At 34.9% G+C, this 14,931-nt stretch overlaps 2 protein-coding genes and 1 non-coding gene across 10 annotated transcripts; all 3 read right to left on the bottom strand.

Annotated features, from left to right (window-relative positions):
- Positions 1-799: 799 nt before the first annotated feature.
- On the bottom strand, positions 800-2,776 carry LOC114421628 (nuclear transport factor 2B-like). The gene is made up of 2 exons (XM_028387666.1): positions 2,439-2,776; positions 800-1,131 (listed from the first exon to the last, which is right to left on the bottom strand). Exons 1-2 carry the CDS (start codon positions 2,733-2,735, stop codon positions 1,057-1,059), a joined length of 372 nt encoding a protein of 123 aa, XP_028243467.1. The 5' UTR covers positions 2,736-2,776; the 3' UTR covers positions 800-1,056.
- Positions 2,777-3,703: 927 nt separating this feature from the next.
- Positions 3,704-3,785, bottom strand: TRNAS-UGA. Its single transcript has one exon. It is a non-coding gene; the product is annotated as a tRNA-Ser (tRNA).
- Positions 3,786-7,015: 3,230 nt separating this feature from the next.
- Positions 7,016-14,880, bottom strand: LOC114421623 (histidine kinase 3-like). Of its 8 annotated transcripts, none has more exons than XR_003668558.1 (12): positions 14,418-14,880; positions 13,498-14,147; positions 12,849-13,130; positions 12,238-12,407; positions 11,675-11,887; positions 11,160-11,346; positions 11,019-11,070; positions 10,677-10,906; positions 10,473-10,571; positions 9,094-10,223; positions 7,765-8,108; positions 7,016-7,523 (listed from the first exon to the last, which is right to left on the bottom strand). XR_003668558.1 is itself a non-coding variant. In XM_028387653.1 (12 exons), the coding sequence occupies exons 3-12, from the start codon at positions 13,990-13,992 to the stop codon at positions 7,874-7,876; spliced, it is 3,093 nt and encodes a 1,030-aa protein (XP_028243454.1). In that variant the 5' UTR covers positions 13,993-14,147; positions 14,553-14,618; positions 14,725-14,880; the 3' UTR covers positions 7,016-7,873. The 8 variants fall into 8 exon arrangements, 6 of the variants coding, with proteins under 6 accessions (XP_028243454.1, XP_028243453.1, XP_028243449.1 ...); XM_028387653.1 differs by having other exon boundaries at positions 7,016-8,108; positions 14,553-14,618; positions 14,725-14,880; XM_028387652.1 differs by having other exon boundaries at positions 7,016-8,108; positions 14,557-14,618; positions 14,725-14,880.
- Positions 14,881-14,931: the final 51 nt, after the last annotated feature.

Below are 14,931 nucleotides of genomic sequence, written 5' to 3'. Positions count from 1 at the left end.
TTGCTATTAGGGTTGTTCGAGGTTCGAAGGTTTAATGACACATTTAATCTTTATAATTCCTAATTTTTTATATTTAAAAATTATTCATTTTAGTTGGTGTACATACCATTTTAATCCCTTAGTTCCTAAACATACCAATTCTAATTCATTCAGCTAAACTCAGGGACGGGAGAGTATTAAAAATAATGTATAAAAACTAAAAGATAATTCTTAAGTTTAGAAATTAAAAGGTAAAATTTGTACTATATAGATCAAAATGAGTAATCTTCATAATAACTAATCCATAAGCAATGTTCTCACTCGGTGTGGACCATGTAAAGGGTCCCAACGACTAGAATGTAGAAAAGATCTTTTCTTTCTCGTTTCTCCTTCCTTGTTTATCCCAAATGTGACAAGTTTGCATGGTAGCTAATAAGGCCGAAACAGATTTCGTCTAACACTTGTCATTGGCATCACCGTCAAATACAAATTAAATTTGACAGCATGAGAAAATGAAAATTTATATCACTCACCCGTATGCCACTTTTCATGGATATGAATCTTGGATTCCTCTATAATTGACAGTCAAGTTTAACCTGGTCCTCAACTATATGTTATTAGCTATCGAAGTCAATATATAAATCCATAACCCCCATTTTAATTTTTAACCACAATTTATTATACTAGCATCTACAGTAATATCTTTTTCAAGCCTAGTCTTAGGGTGAAGAAAACAAACCTTCGTTCGGAAAGCAAATAGAAAGGAAAAAAATTACGACAAGAAGCATAAACTAATTTGTAGAGATAAACTGGATCAAGATGCTTGGATTCAATATCGCGGATCACAAATATATTAAATTCAAGTTTTCAATCTCCAATATCCAGTAATCTTTCAACAATTTATCCTTGAAGGAGGGTTTTTAACCAGTCACAACAGAAAATTCTAAACACAACAGGCACAATTAAGCGTTCAACACAACCAACCAAAAAGAACCCAATTTCAATTTCAAATGTGCAATCTGAAACAGCTTGCTATAGGCAAACTTCTTCTATGGCCTTTCCGGTCATATGACATCTTCATGCATAGTTTAAACGGAATATGTCATTCAACACATAATAGCTTCCCTGAGGTGTTGGTATCAAATGGAACATCTGAAAAGAGAGTGGACAGAAATTAGAGAAACAGTACATGAGAAAACAATAGAGCAAGAAAATAAGATGAAGTGCCCACCAAAAACAATATTTCTGCATATACAGGAAAAATATAATGTACAATTACCAGTGTAAGAGCAGCACATGTAAACATGTATAGTAAGGGTGAACAAAAATATGTTTAAGTAAAACTGTAAATAAAATGCCACTTCCATGTAGGCACCATCATTTCAGTAAAATGACAGGATTTGGACAACCCATCCTCTAACATGAGGCAATCACTTCTAACTTCAAGGTAAAATGAGTACATCATAAACTCTACTTATAGAGATTGAAATTTCATTAAATATTCTACTGTAATTCTTGTGAAATTCCCTTGAGTCCTTCTGAGAAGAACAGGAAGATTTGAGCCAAATTTGAATAAAACTCTGTTTTGAAGGACCCCACAGGCCACAGGTCACCAAATTGAACTCAGATTCAGGCCAGGTGGCAACTTGGAAGGCGGGAATTATGAATAACCTACCCAAGCACAGATAAAGAAAAGTGCAATAACTTTTGCTAGCAAATTGATATCAATGAATAAACCAAGAACAGCCAGTGTAAGAGCACATGAGGAACGTTGAGATCAAGAAGCATGTCGAAAGCATCCAAAACTTGAGAGCTTAAAGGACTTTCCCTGGTTAATAGTGTGGTTGAGGGCACAATGAAGAGAGTAAAGAAATCAAGTTGCCTTTGGATATCCAACAGATATTCAGTAGTACAATCCATAACCATCCAAAAACAACTTTGATCCAATTAATAAAGTCCATTAAATTAAAATTATCATGATAAAAGGATGGATAATTGTTTTGCCACTCACTCTCTACTGTGAGCAAACCTTTGACTATGCAGTTACCCTAGATTCTCGATCACAAATTGGCAATCAATTGCCAATTCATTTGAAAATCTTCCCAATTCATCCTTCTCTCCGTGATAGATTCCCACGCCAATAGCATTAATAACAATCTAAAACCTCCTAACACTAAACAATTTAGGTTTTCCAGATGAACAAATCGACACGATAATCAATCAAACACACGAGCCAAATCAGCAACCAAATTCAAAAGCAACATGCAATATTCGCTATATTATTAAGCAAAGAAATGTCAATCGTATTGAAACCAGTCATGCGCGTCAACGTCAAAAGAACGCCGTCACACAACTAAACAGCGAAACACAGGATTAGGCAGATCGAAACGCGAATCGAGTATTTATAGCAGAAAGCGATGGATCGGAGAGCGAATAAAACCCTAACAGAGGGAGAGTACCTGGCTGAACTTGAGAGTGTGCTGTTCGCCGGCGAGCTGAAGGTTTCCGCTGACGAAGACGAGCATGCCGGCGTTGACGCCGGAGGGCTGGCAGTCGACGGTGGAGATTGAGTGGTGGCACTGCTGAAAAGGGAGGGAGGTGAGCTTGGCAACGATGTTGGAAGCGCCTTGGATCTTCTGCCCTTCGAAAGTGAGCATGGAACCCTCCTGGTAGAGATTCGCTAAGCCGTTCCTGTTGGTGTCGAAGGTGCTGTAGTAGTGCTCCACGAATGCCTTTGCCAACGCGTCTGGATCCATCTCTCTTCTCTATTCTCTCCCACTTCTCTCTCTCTCTCTCCCCTCCTTTATATACTACACGTCTACACCCTCTCGCGTATCTTTTACGTACCAACCATCAATTTTCCAAATTATATTATTATTAGGCTATTTTCTGGAAGACCTTTGAGTCAATTTCTAATTATTTTTATTAACTTAAAAATTTATTTGATTATCGGATAAATAATTTTTTTGATAGATTTTAATATTTTTTAAAATATGAATTTCTAACTTTTTATATTTTTTCTATTATTATGTTTATTTTTTTATCTATTTTAAGAAAACATAATATTATTATTTTTATGTTATTTTATACTTTTTAATTATTTCAATAACTAATTTTATTTAATACTTTTAATTTAATACATTAGTTTTCAATTTTCAACTATCCTTTAATTTTTTTAATTTTTCATCTTCTAGTTAATTTTTCAATTAATTTTGTTAAATATAATCTTATTATCTATTAAAAGTAAGTATATGATAAGTTTATTTATTTTTATAATTATTTTTCTAAAATTAATGAGGCCCAAGATATTTTTATAAATTTTATTTTTTGGATCGATTATACAACTAAGTTAAATTTAAAACTTAATCACAGTTATTTTGTGAAAATCGATATACATTTTATCGCATTGAATAAGTGAGTTGTTATAAACTGAGATAAATATAAATAAAAACTGAGCTACGCTCAATAATTTTTAATTTATTGACGGTGTAGAAAAATTTACACCTAGAGCATACAAAATTATATTATGATCATTATTATTGAGTGAGATATATATTTGATACTCGCGTGATTTATTAGATCTCGCACAAATTTTATGTACTAATAAATATTTTTTAAATAATGTAAATCAAGTATTATTTTGTTCATCTTAAATTAAATATTTACTAAATCTTGCCTAAATTAAATCATTCAAAGTAAAAATATATATTATTAATAAAAATATCGTCGACAGCAGGGTTCGAACCTGCGCGGGCGTAGCCCAACAGATTTCAAGTCTGTCTCCTTAACCACTCGGACATATCGACTCACATATTAATAATGGTTTAACAGTTGTACATAACCACAATAACTTTGCAAAGCATATTATATTTAAAAATGTTATATTTTATCCCTTTAGTATGATCAATATCTGATTTTTATTGCTTAGTAGTTTTAATTTTAGTTTATTCTCTTGATTATTATAGTTAAGTAATTCAATTACTTTCTCTATAATAAGTTTAAATCTTTACTTCCTATTCAAATAATTAGAGATTTAGGGTAGATTTAAGATTGAAAATAATCTAAAAGGTTCAAAACTAAAAAAAAAAGTTAGTGAAATTAAAAAAAAAATAGTGTGAGGTTGAAACTAAAAAGTAAAAGATTTTGTTTTAATTTAAGATGAAATTCAATATTTTGGTTAGTGGATTGTGAAAAAAAAAAGTATTTAAAGAGACTATTTGTGTACATATGCTAACTCCATCTCCTCCCAAGCAAAAGTTTCTACTGTAATTTTGAAAACACGTAACCAATGAATAATCTTATCAGTTGGATTTGCTTTGAAAATCATATTTTTAATAACCAAATTGAATCTAACCTTAATACATATATTGACAAAATATAGTTTAATCGATCAGTTCAATTTATAGAGACTTTAGTTTTAGATTTGGTAGAGGGTTAGTTTTATTTATTTCTACTTCTCACAAAAGCTATATTCTTCTGTCATATTGCTCTTGCAAAACCTTGTAAATACAAAATAATGGAGAAAAATTAATGAACCTGAGAAAGATCGAATTCCCAAATTCAAAAACAGTGTGGCCCTTGTACACCAAGCACACTAGTACCAACTATAGTAGCTCTTATTACTAGTTAAGAGACAATGGAGGTAAATAACTTAGTGCATGTCTGATCTTTCCTCCAGCTTGTTGTCGCATGAATTCTAAAGACAAATCTAATGGTCCAACGCAAACTGAATGCAAAAGAAATGATGGGAATGCTTTTGCAAACGTCCTTTTGCTACCAACTTTCATTTCGTTTGAAATAAATACACAAACATGCTTTTAATAGTAATATATATAATTCCCTTGTGATGGTTTAAGAACCTAACAATGTGTAAAACTGAGAGTCCCTATTGAAAGATAAGTGTATGGGATGTTATTTGACTAACTAAATAATGGTCGTGAAGCTTCAACGACATGATTTTGTATTTCTAGTTTTGAATTTCAGCATTCAAGAATTGATAACGTTAACGCTTATGCATATTTCGTTTTCATTTTTGTTGTAGTGTGTTGGAACAAAGTTCCCTTCATCATTGTGCCCTGTGTACAATGTTGACGTCACATGTTGCTCCACGTAATAAACATGCATATCCACACCAATAAGTATTTACTAAACCGGTGGAAAAATTTATTGTGAAATTGACGGAACTAATGAGCCCCACATATGGTATCTGAAATGTGTAAGTCTTGTCCACCCAACAATCAAGTGTCCTTATGGTTATTACCCAATTATTGCTAAACCTGCTATGGCTTGGCATCACCTTTAAAACAAGCAAATTCCTCAAATTCTTTTACACCTTCATCAATTGTGAATGAATGTTGTGGGTATAGGAACCATTACCATTGTTGATACTTGATAAGGCCATAAGGGAAGGGAAGGCCACTTCCACTATCTAAACTAGACATTAAATTAGTGCATAATAGTTGTTTTTAAAGTAGTAATAAATAGTTTTTATATTGATTTCATCATGATTTTCTACAGTGAAATCAAATACATTTTAATTCATTAGGAAATGAATTGAGACAAAGTCAAATTGAATATGATTGATTTTTAGTGATCTTAAACATAGAAACATGTTTCTTAGTTATAGTGCACGGTATACATGACCAATTAAATGATATTTATCCAAAGGCTGCAACTTTTACTATGTGTTTTACGTTGTCACAGTCTCCTGCTGGTGGAGGAGGAAAAGCTTCTGACTTGATGCATGCATCTATGTTAATTATTGTAGAATCAAGTGTCTGGAACTCACATTGATTTGGGGAAAAAGTCAATGCAAAATATCAGTTCTGTTGCAGTGAAACGTACTCGAGTTACTACTCCCAGGAGATGTGACGGACTCGCATTTTCCAACTAGTATTAGTTTATCGAATTTCGAACTCATGGAAGAGTCATATCTATGCATTGGCATTGCATGCTGTTTAAAAGAACTTGTATTGAGAATGTTGCATTCATTGAGAAACGTTGACACTGGTATTAGTTTAGCCCAGTGCCTTTCTAGTCAATTCTAATTTGTACTTAGACGGGTTAAGTATAGTTTTACATTTTCAGATTTATAATTTTCATTTTATCATTTTAGAAAATGATTTATTTTGTGTTCCCTTTGGAATTTTTTTACTTTCTTATGACCAGTTTGTATTATTTTTTTAAAGAACTTCAAATGAAGCTTAAAAAACAATTATAATCAAGTTAATATATTTTTGTCTTGTGTAACTAGAGAGGATTATCTTAGATCTTACTATGAAAGTGAGAAAATTCGGGATGACAAGTTAAAACTATGTACTCATGCATGTCTTATAACTTGATCGATTTATCTGACCCAAGGAAACCTTTTTTTTTTTTAATTTGATTTTCATTAGAATCTTTTTCTTAATTTTTTCTATTTTTATTTTATGTTTTAGTCATCCAAAAGTTGATATACTAGGTAAAAGCATATATAAGAAATAAGTTTGTATTAATATTTTTATTCTTTAAATTATTTATTTTTGTAATTAAATGGATTAAGCAACAAAGTACAACAAACAGACAAAACAAAAGGGCCTGCCGCTGCCATAATAAGCATGTAGTAGTTGGAGTTGGCAAATATTCATTAAAACCACGAGAACATAGTAGCAAAACAAATTCTAAATGACAAAAAAATTGTTTTACCTAATTTAATTGTGCTTCTCTGTGTCAATGACTAAAAAGGAGGATAAATATTTGAGAGTAAAATTCAGATCCTCCTTCATGACGGACAAGACGTGTCTGTTACTAATTTAGCTGAAGAACCATACAACAATTTGTAGAGGATAAAGACTTTGCTTATCATTAAATGTGTGGGACAAATAAAATGTTAAAACATTACTTAGCCTGTTATACCCAGTGATACCTTGTTAGTGCACGTTAAAATCCACCTAGATAACTCTTGACATAAAAAATTGGCAACTTCAGCTTTTAAAAATTTACTATTGAGATTAAAAAAAAAAGGGAATAATTTCATGAGATGTGCAAGGCAAATCAATGAGTCAAAGGAAATCCAGAATTGGAAATATAAAAATCGGCCAAAAAATGGTGGATCACTCACACTACAGTATAATGTATCAGTTACATGTTTGCAAGCCGAATTCCAGCACTGTTAAGAACAAAAGGAAGCAAGCTTGCTGTGATACATCGAATCACCATCTTTATTGTGAGTCATATACAAAGATTGATGGTGTGTACTTGCTTCCTTCCTCCCCTTTGATGCCAAGAAGCTAATTTTCTTCCTTTCACCTGAATCAAGCCCTTGTGATACATGCATCAATACACATAAAAATGTAACGCGCCTAGGCTAGATTACTATAAGTTGTATTATTACATACACAAGGATGAGACTCCAGAACCTGTATTATAATACACCCTAGTCTTATAATCAGCCTCAATCATTTCGGCTGACTTTACATGGAAGAAGAATTAATGGGTTTTGGTACCCTTAACAACCAATTACAACTCAATTGCAACCAATCAAACTTGGCTCCTATGTACACTCCCTGCCACAAAAACAATGTTTTAAAACGGGAACCCTTCAAACACAGCAGAAAAGACAACAAAATAGGTCAAAAAGGTAGAATGAACCATTTCTGAACTTCTACAATATTATCCCCCTTTGTTCCATTTTCTTTTATCTTTCAGATGAGATAGATAGCATTCTTCTGTCTCTAGTGAACAACCACCAAGCTTTGAGGTGGTTAAATACTAAAACATGCACTGGCTGTTAAATAGGGAACTTACTCTCAGGAGACTTCGGAACCTATTTGCCCACTTCGGAGTGTCCTGGATTACGGACAGCTACGCTTCCATTATCAAATATTCTGGTTTAACTCGGCACCGTATTTTCTTTTCAAGATGACTGGAAAAACCGTGAGACTTCTCTATACAGCTGTTCAGCTTCAAATGGTTTTGAAACATATCCATCCATGCCACACCTTAGGCATTCCTCGTGTGTAGCCTGTATCACATCTGCGGTCATGGCTAAAATGGGTACATGCCAGTTTGTAATATTCTCAAAGTCATCCATAGATACTTCTCTGTTCACACTATCTTCCATCTCCCTAATTCGCTTTGTAGCTTCAAATCTGTTGGGAAAGAATTGTTATTAGCAAAATTGTAATATAATGATAATTCTGGGTTTATAAATAGAAAGTAGATAAATAAATTTTCAAATAATTTTTTATTTAGAATTGTGAAATGAATTGACTCCGCTTATGGGCTCATAGCTGGTTCCAAAGCCTGACAAAGGAAGAGGGTTGTGTTAGGCCCTTGACAACCAACATAAAACTTGTTGAAAGCCCAAGCATGGATCACTAACAATGGATTATGTGTGCCAATGCTAGGTCGTAACCCAAAAATAACACTTTGAATGCCTTGAGTACAGTGTTAAATGAGCTAGAGCTGCTACAGAAACTTTCAAATGTATTAAATAAGCAAGAGTTTTCACATTTTTGTAGACAAATGTGGGTAAAGCAACTAGACTAGTTGTGCCTGATTAGATTTGGTGCTTGGAATATTGGTACATTGAAAGATAATTCTCTGAAGGTGGTGGACATCATGATTTGGAAAAGGATTCACATCACATGTTTTCAAGAAACTAAATAGGTTGGAGAAGAAGTCAAGGAGTAAGACACTACAGGATGTAAACTTTGGTACATAGGGAAAGTTAAAGGAGCTAGACACAGCACCAAAAAGGAAACTAAAGAAAATTATCAAAAGAGATTTATGGTAAATAGCATCCCTTAGAATTTGGTTTTTAACCAAGCTCAATGGCATCATGTATCAAACCTCACTTAATGAGACAAGACTATTTTTGTCATAGAATTGTCAAATGAATTATAGACTCCAAACACCTTGTGTGCTTAATATACATTAGTTTGTTTCACAAATCTTTGCAGTGCAATAAGTTTTCCTTTGATGTTAAAACTGTTAAGTAAGATATTTTCAATTATTCTGTTAGATCAATAAAAGAATTAAAAACTCTTTTCTATGTTTGTAGAAATTTCAAATATTACTCCAGATATTAAAAATATCAGATTCTGAAAGAAAGTATTCCAGGTGCATACATACCCATCCATTTCTGGCATTTGAATATCCATGAAACAGGCATCAAACTGATGGGGTGGCTTCAAGGAAGAGATGGCATCTTTTCCACTGCTAACACAAACCACATCTGCTCCATACTTTTTCAATGCACCAGCTGCTACTGCACGGTTCACACCATTGTCGTCTACAATTAGAATTTTCCTGCCACGAAGAAGATGGCGAAGAGACAAACTTTGGAGCTCTCTATGAGGAGCTCCCTTGTTTTGGACACCCATGGCTCGTTGTAGTGAGGCAGCAAGCATACTTGCTCTCAGAGGTTTGGTGATCACAGTAGGATTATGAACACCCAAGTTTACGCTAGCTTTAAAAGAACTACTAGAATTAACAAGAATGAACAGCTTTGGAGGAACCCCATGATCAATTCTCCTCGTGTTATTGACAAAGTGAGATGACAAGCCTAAATCTCTATCCCAAACCTCCTGCTCAATCAGGACCATATTAACAACTACATTCCCATTGCTTATGGTTGACAAACCTTGTTTTAAATCTGAAACCATTTCAACATGAATGCCAAGCCGTTGGATGTGATATCCAGACACTTCTGCTCTAACAGATCTTGGGTCAATAATTAATGCAGTCATCCCCTCAAATTCTGAAGATGCAGACTGAGGTTGGTTGTTGATTTGCTGAATTTTACACTCACTTGAACTACGGTGTCCATTGGTGAATACAGCAGTAAAAGTGAATGTGGACCCAATCTTGGGTATGCTCACAAATCCAATTTCCCCATTCATGAGGCCAACCAAACATTTGCTAATGCTTAGGCCAATGCCTGTTCCTCCATGCTTTCGGGAGATGGATGAACCTACCTGCATGAATGGGGTGAAGATGAGTGGCTGAGATTCAAGAGGAATACCTTCACCTGTATCTTCAACAGATACAATCAAATTGACATGATCATTGGAGGGGGATGAGAAGGAACCAAGAGGTCCCTCTTGACTGAAAGCCTTGAATCCTTCCCAGCTCCGGCGACTATCAGCAACGGGCGAACCACTCAAGGTATTTTCTGAGTTGGATTCTTTGTCAACCTCTATTGAACGGACAACCTCCTCAACAAGATGGATTGTGACAAAAATATGTCCTTTGTCCGTGAACTGCCAAACAATTACAGAATCAGTTTTAATAATATTTTCAAGAAATACACATCAACTTTGCTCTACTAATAGTCATGCTTGGCTAGAACACTAAATAGAAGATTTTTTTTCATGAGACTATGATGACCGTAGCATGTCTATAAGGCAAGGATGTAGGACAAGGGAACATCTCTAAGTAACTTATATGAAGGATATCAGACTAAGTAACTTGAATTATACATAATGTTCTTCTCTCTACCATAAACTTACCTTAATTGAGTTACCCATGAGATTGGTAATTATTTGTCGAAATCTTCCTGGATCACCTATAAGTAATTCAGGAACATGATCTGACACATAAACTGCCAACTGCAGTTACCACAAAAATTATGAAGAGCCATTAACTATTAGACTACGCACATTTTGAAAATTCCATCATGATAAAAAATCAACAGTAGATGAGAGAGATATTACCTCTACTCTTTTTCCTTGAGACTTCTCAGAAAATAGAGACAATACATCATCCAAAATTGCCCGTATGTCGAAGAGCACAGCCTCAAGCTCTAGCTTACCAAACTCAATCTTAGCCTGATCCAAAACCTCATTTATAAGTGACACCAGAGCTTTTCCACTTTCCTGTGCTGTCCTGACATATTCCTGTTGGGTTACATCTAGATCTGTGTCCATAAGCATATGCAACATCCCTGAAAATCCAATTTAGAGCAGGGTCAGGGCTGAAGAAGCTCTTCTTTTCTGTGGAAATAATATAGATAAAAATTGGATAATAGACTAAGCCGTAGACAGAAGACAACTCACCCAAAACACCATTCATTGGTGTTCTGATCTCATGGGAAACAGTAGCAAGAAACTGCGGTTACAATTGATAAAGCCCACATGATCAGTATGAGTTAAGCCAAAATAAGTTCAACAAATAAATTTTAAAAAAAAGTTCCATACCTGGGATTTTGCAACATCAGCCGCCTCAGCTCGTTTTTTAAGTTCCATCATCTCACGGTAATCATCTTCTACTTTGGCAATTCGATTCACAGTGGCATGGAAAATATATCCAACAAGGAGTGCAATAACAAGGATACCAATAGAAGTAGTTATTGCCACCCATGGCCATGGTGGCTTCTGCTTGAACCTGCATTAGCATCAAGCTTAATTTTCATGAATAGTTCGTCTTTGACAACTTGTACATTTTCATTGTAATGTATTAATAAAAATAGTTAAGATTCAATGACCCTAAAAAAGTATGACAAGTCCAGATAAAAGAACTCTAGACTAGGTATCGCTAGCAGCAAAACCACTAGATTGTGAAGTATTAAGTCATGTGACATTAATACAATAATAAACCTTGTATTTAATATATCCTCTACCTATTTCAAGGTGACCCACTGTTATTCTTACAAACTACACTGAGCATTAAGGAGGACGGAGATATTAGACTTCTTCAGTAGCATTACTCTTACCTGCAGTGCATCTCATGCTTCCTAAAAGGGTCTCCAAAGTTAAGAGTGCTGACGTGATAGAAAAAATCCCCTGATTCATTTGAGCCATACATGGCAATTGGATGAGTACGATTTGTAGTATCATATACATGAACAATTACAGTTTGCTTGCTAGCAAGTTGCTGAAGTAATTTCTCCACTAATGACTCAACATCAAAGACTCCCCCAAGATACCTGCCCAGCAAGCAGTAGTGAAGACATAAAAATGCTGCTCTCTTTAACTGTGTTCATGATTTTTTTTCATTTTCCCATTGGCTTTATTGAATTTAAAAGTAGATTTATAACTTCAAAGCTTCTAATTATCACAAGGGGAGAGCCAATAATTATTCACTCTTCTCACATTAATAGATTTCATGAATCTTCTCTGAAAATTTGAATACAGTGATTAGTTACTTAGTAGTACTTCAAAGCTTTAGATGACCAAAATGGAATAAGCTAAATTATATGAATGATAAAAAATCATAAAAATTGACCAAAAAAGCTAATGAATGTCAGATGCAAAAAAATTCAAAAACTAGGCACACCCGTCAGTTGCTTGAATCCTTTCATTTGGGGTTGTATTTGATGGGAGATCTCTCTTGTAAACAGCAAAGGTCAGGATAACCCCTAGTCGATTTGTTTTGAGCAGCCTAAAGGGTGCAGTTAAAACCCCTTTGCCTGATTCTCTTGCACGCAGCACATTTTCACGGTCTTCCTGTTGATGAACAAGTGAATAACTGTGACAATCATAAATCCAAATAAATTGCCATAGATTTTAGATATCAAACATGAACAACGTGTCTCAATTCAGCTTTGTGATATTCACAAAATTAGAGTCTATTCATGTGTACTATTCTCCATCAGGAGCAATCCCATCATCACAAGCAAGAGAAAGGAAGAACAAGGGTACAAAAACAAGCAATATGGCAACATAGATAGTTTTTTCTTCATAAACATTCTCCGGAAAAAAAATTAATGACCACTAAAGACCAGTCAAAAACCATACTACCAGGAATAAAGAGCTTAGAATGGATGGATTAAAATTATCATCAAGACATCAAAGTCTACTGTATAGCATTTTCACAATTTTCATAATTAACAATATATGGCTCAGACTAGCTCCACAAATAAAATTATACAAGTATCAGAAACCTACCTTTCCAGAAAGCACATTAACAGAAATCACGTGTGCAATTGTATCCTGTGCAAAGATGACAGGAGCATATTCTTCCTGAACAGGGGATGGCTCCAGTGCCTCTGGGGCATAATCGTCCTTATGAACCGGGTTCTGCTCTAGCGTATCCATCCTCTTGATAGTCCAACCTTGCTGCTTTTCAAATTGTTCCCTTTCAGAATGGAGCACCCTTACAGCATACGCAACACCACTTGTAAGAGGTCTCTCAAAAGCTGTTCTTTCTGTGTACTTTGCAAAAGTTTTCTGCAAGTTTTGGAAGTTAGATTAATTTGCAGAGATGAGACTAAAGATCGAAGGATAAAAGAAAGTGGGATCTTTTCTATCCGACAAGAAGGGGAGGAACCAAGGAAATCAGGTCATGTTCCAGCAGCTCAAGTTCAGTAACCTTGTCAGCAAAACATATAATACTAAAACCCCAATAAATTCTCCACAAAAAAGGTGTTGTGTATTAGACAAAATAATGCTATTAGACACTAAAATTAATGACAATGAAACAACTCAGAAACCTATGTGAATAAAAATTAAGCCAAAATAAACAAAGACTAAAAGCAAAAGGTGGGGAATTAGTGAATTAGGTCCTGATTTGCAACAACAAAGTAAAGACTAGTACCTGATCGATGGCTGAGGGGCTCTTAGCATGGTGGAAAGTGGAGATTAGAATGGACATGGCTTGGATATGGTTCATACTGACATTAAACTGATCCTGCAGCATCCTAGCCCTTTCATCACACATGCTTGCAAGAGTTTCTTTCCTCTTCTCAGTACCTTGCGAGCTCATGTAGCAGAAGATCCGCAAAGATACTATGAACCAACCCACTACCCATGTCAGCAAAAGCTTCCTCCACAACGCTCTCTTAACTTTCTTGGAGCCAATATACTGGTAGTACTGTTGGTGGATTTTGCAACCCTGCCCTGAGATCTTCTCCCACCATTTTTTGTGCCACATCTTGCTACCACCACCACCTCCACCACCCATCTTGGTGTCCATAATAATTCCACTGCTGAGAAACCAGTTAAGATAAACCACAGACACAACCCAGCAACATAGCACCAAAAGTAGATGCCCCACTTTAAGACCAAACCCAACTACATGGAGCAAGCTCATCCACAACAGTAACCAACACAAGTTAAAAAGACACAGTTCAAACAGTTTGTGGGTGTCAACTCTAGCTGATTCCAGGTATAGGCTTGTGTTAGAGAGAGAGAAGAAAGAACCGCTGTCAAATCCACAGAATCCCCACAAGGCTAACACACACACACCTATTCATTATAAAAGATGTTAGGCTTGTGATCGAAGGAAATTCAAGATTTAGAAGAACAACAATAACACAAACCCAATTCCCAAAAACTAAAAACAAGTAGGTTGAAGGGGAAGGAAAAATAAAAAAGACATCTTAATAATAAAAATAGAAATAATAATAGAAGATGTGACCTTGATAAGATGCTGTCTTATCCACCCCAATAGCTTAAAATTTCATAAATGCAAAAATGAACACTGAAACTAGAGACAGATAAGAAAAATTCAAATACCCTTTAAAGAATAAAAGAATCACAAGATTCTGGGTTTCTAATTCTAAAACAGAAATTGATACTCCTTATTATCTTGTTAGCTAGCAGCAGCTACCAACCAAGACGCAGAACAAAAAGGAAGGGCCAAAACTAAACCTACAAAAAGATTCGATCTTCACTATCACTCAGCAAAGAAGGTCTTCTAGCTTGCACTTCATGGCCCTAGAATCAAACAAGAACAACACAAGCACGTGAGTGTGTTCCAGAAAGATTTCTTTTATTTCTTAGAAGCTAGCTGCACACTGTAAAAAAAAAAAAAAAAGGTAACTTGAACGTGGAGAATGAAGCTGGCAAGGACTTTAAAGCAATGAGTTGTTGTTCATCGAGCTCAGGTAGTAGGAGAATTTGGCAAGGCAAGATGATAAGAATAATACGGTAGCATAGCACAATTGTTTTCAACATTATTATAGTCCATTATCTCTTTCCAAACTATCCACTCAAAAAAACAATATTTGTCAAAAGAATATAGCAATAA

This window comes from Glycine soja, chromosome 8 (assembly GCF_004193775.1).
Source record: "Glycine soja cultivar W05 chromosome 8, ASM419377v2, whole genome shotgun sequence".
In the NCBI taxonomy this organism is placed as follows: Eukaryota; Viridiplantae; Streptophyta; class Magnoliopsida; order Fabales; family Fabaceae; genus Glycine; species Glycine soja.
Note: the sequence above shows the minus strand (reverse complement) of the source record. Positions and strands in the feature narration are given on the sequence as shown.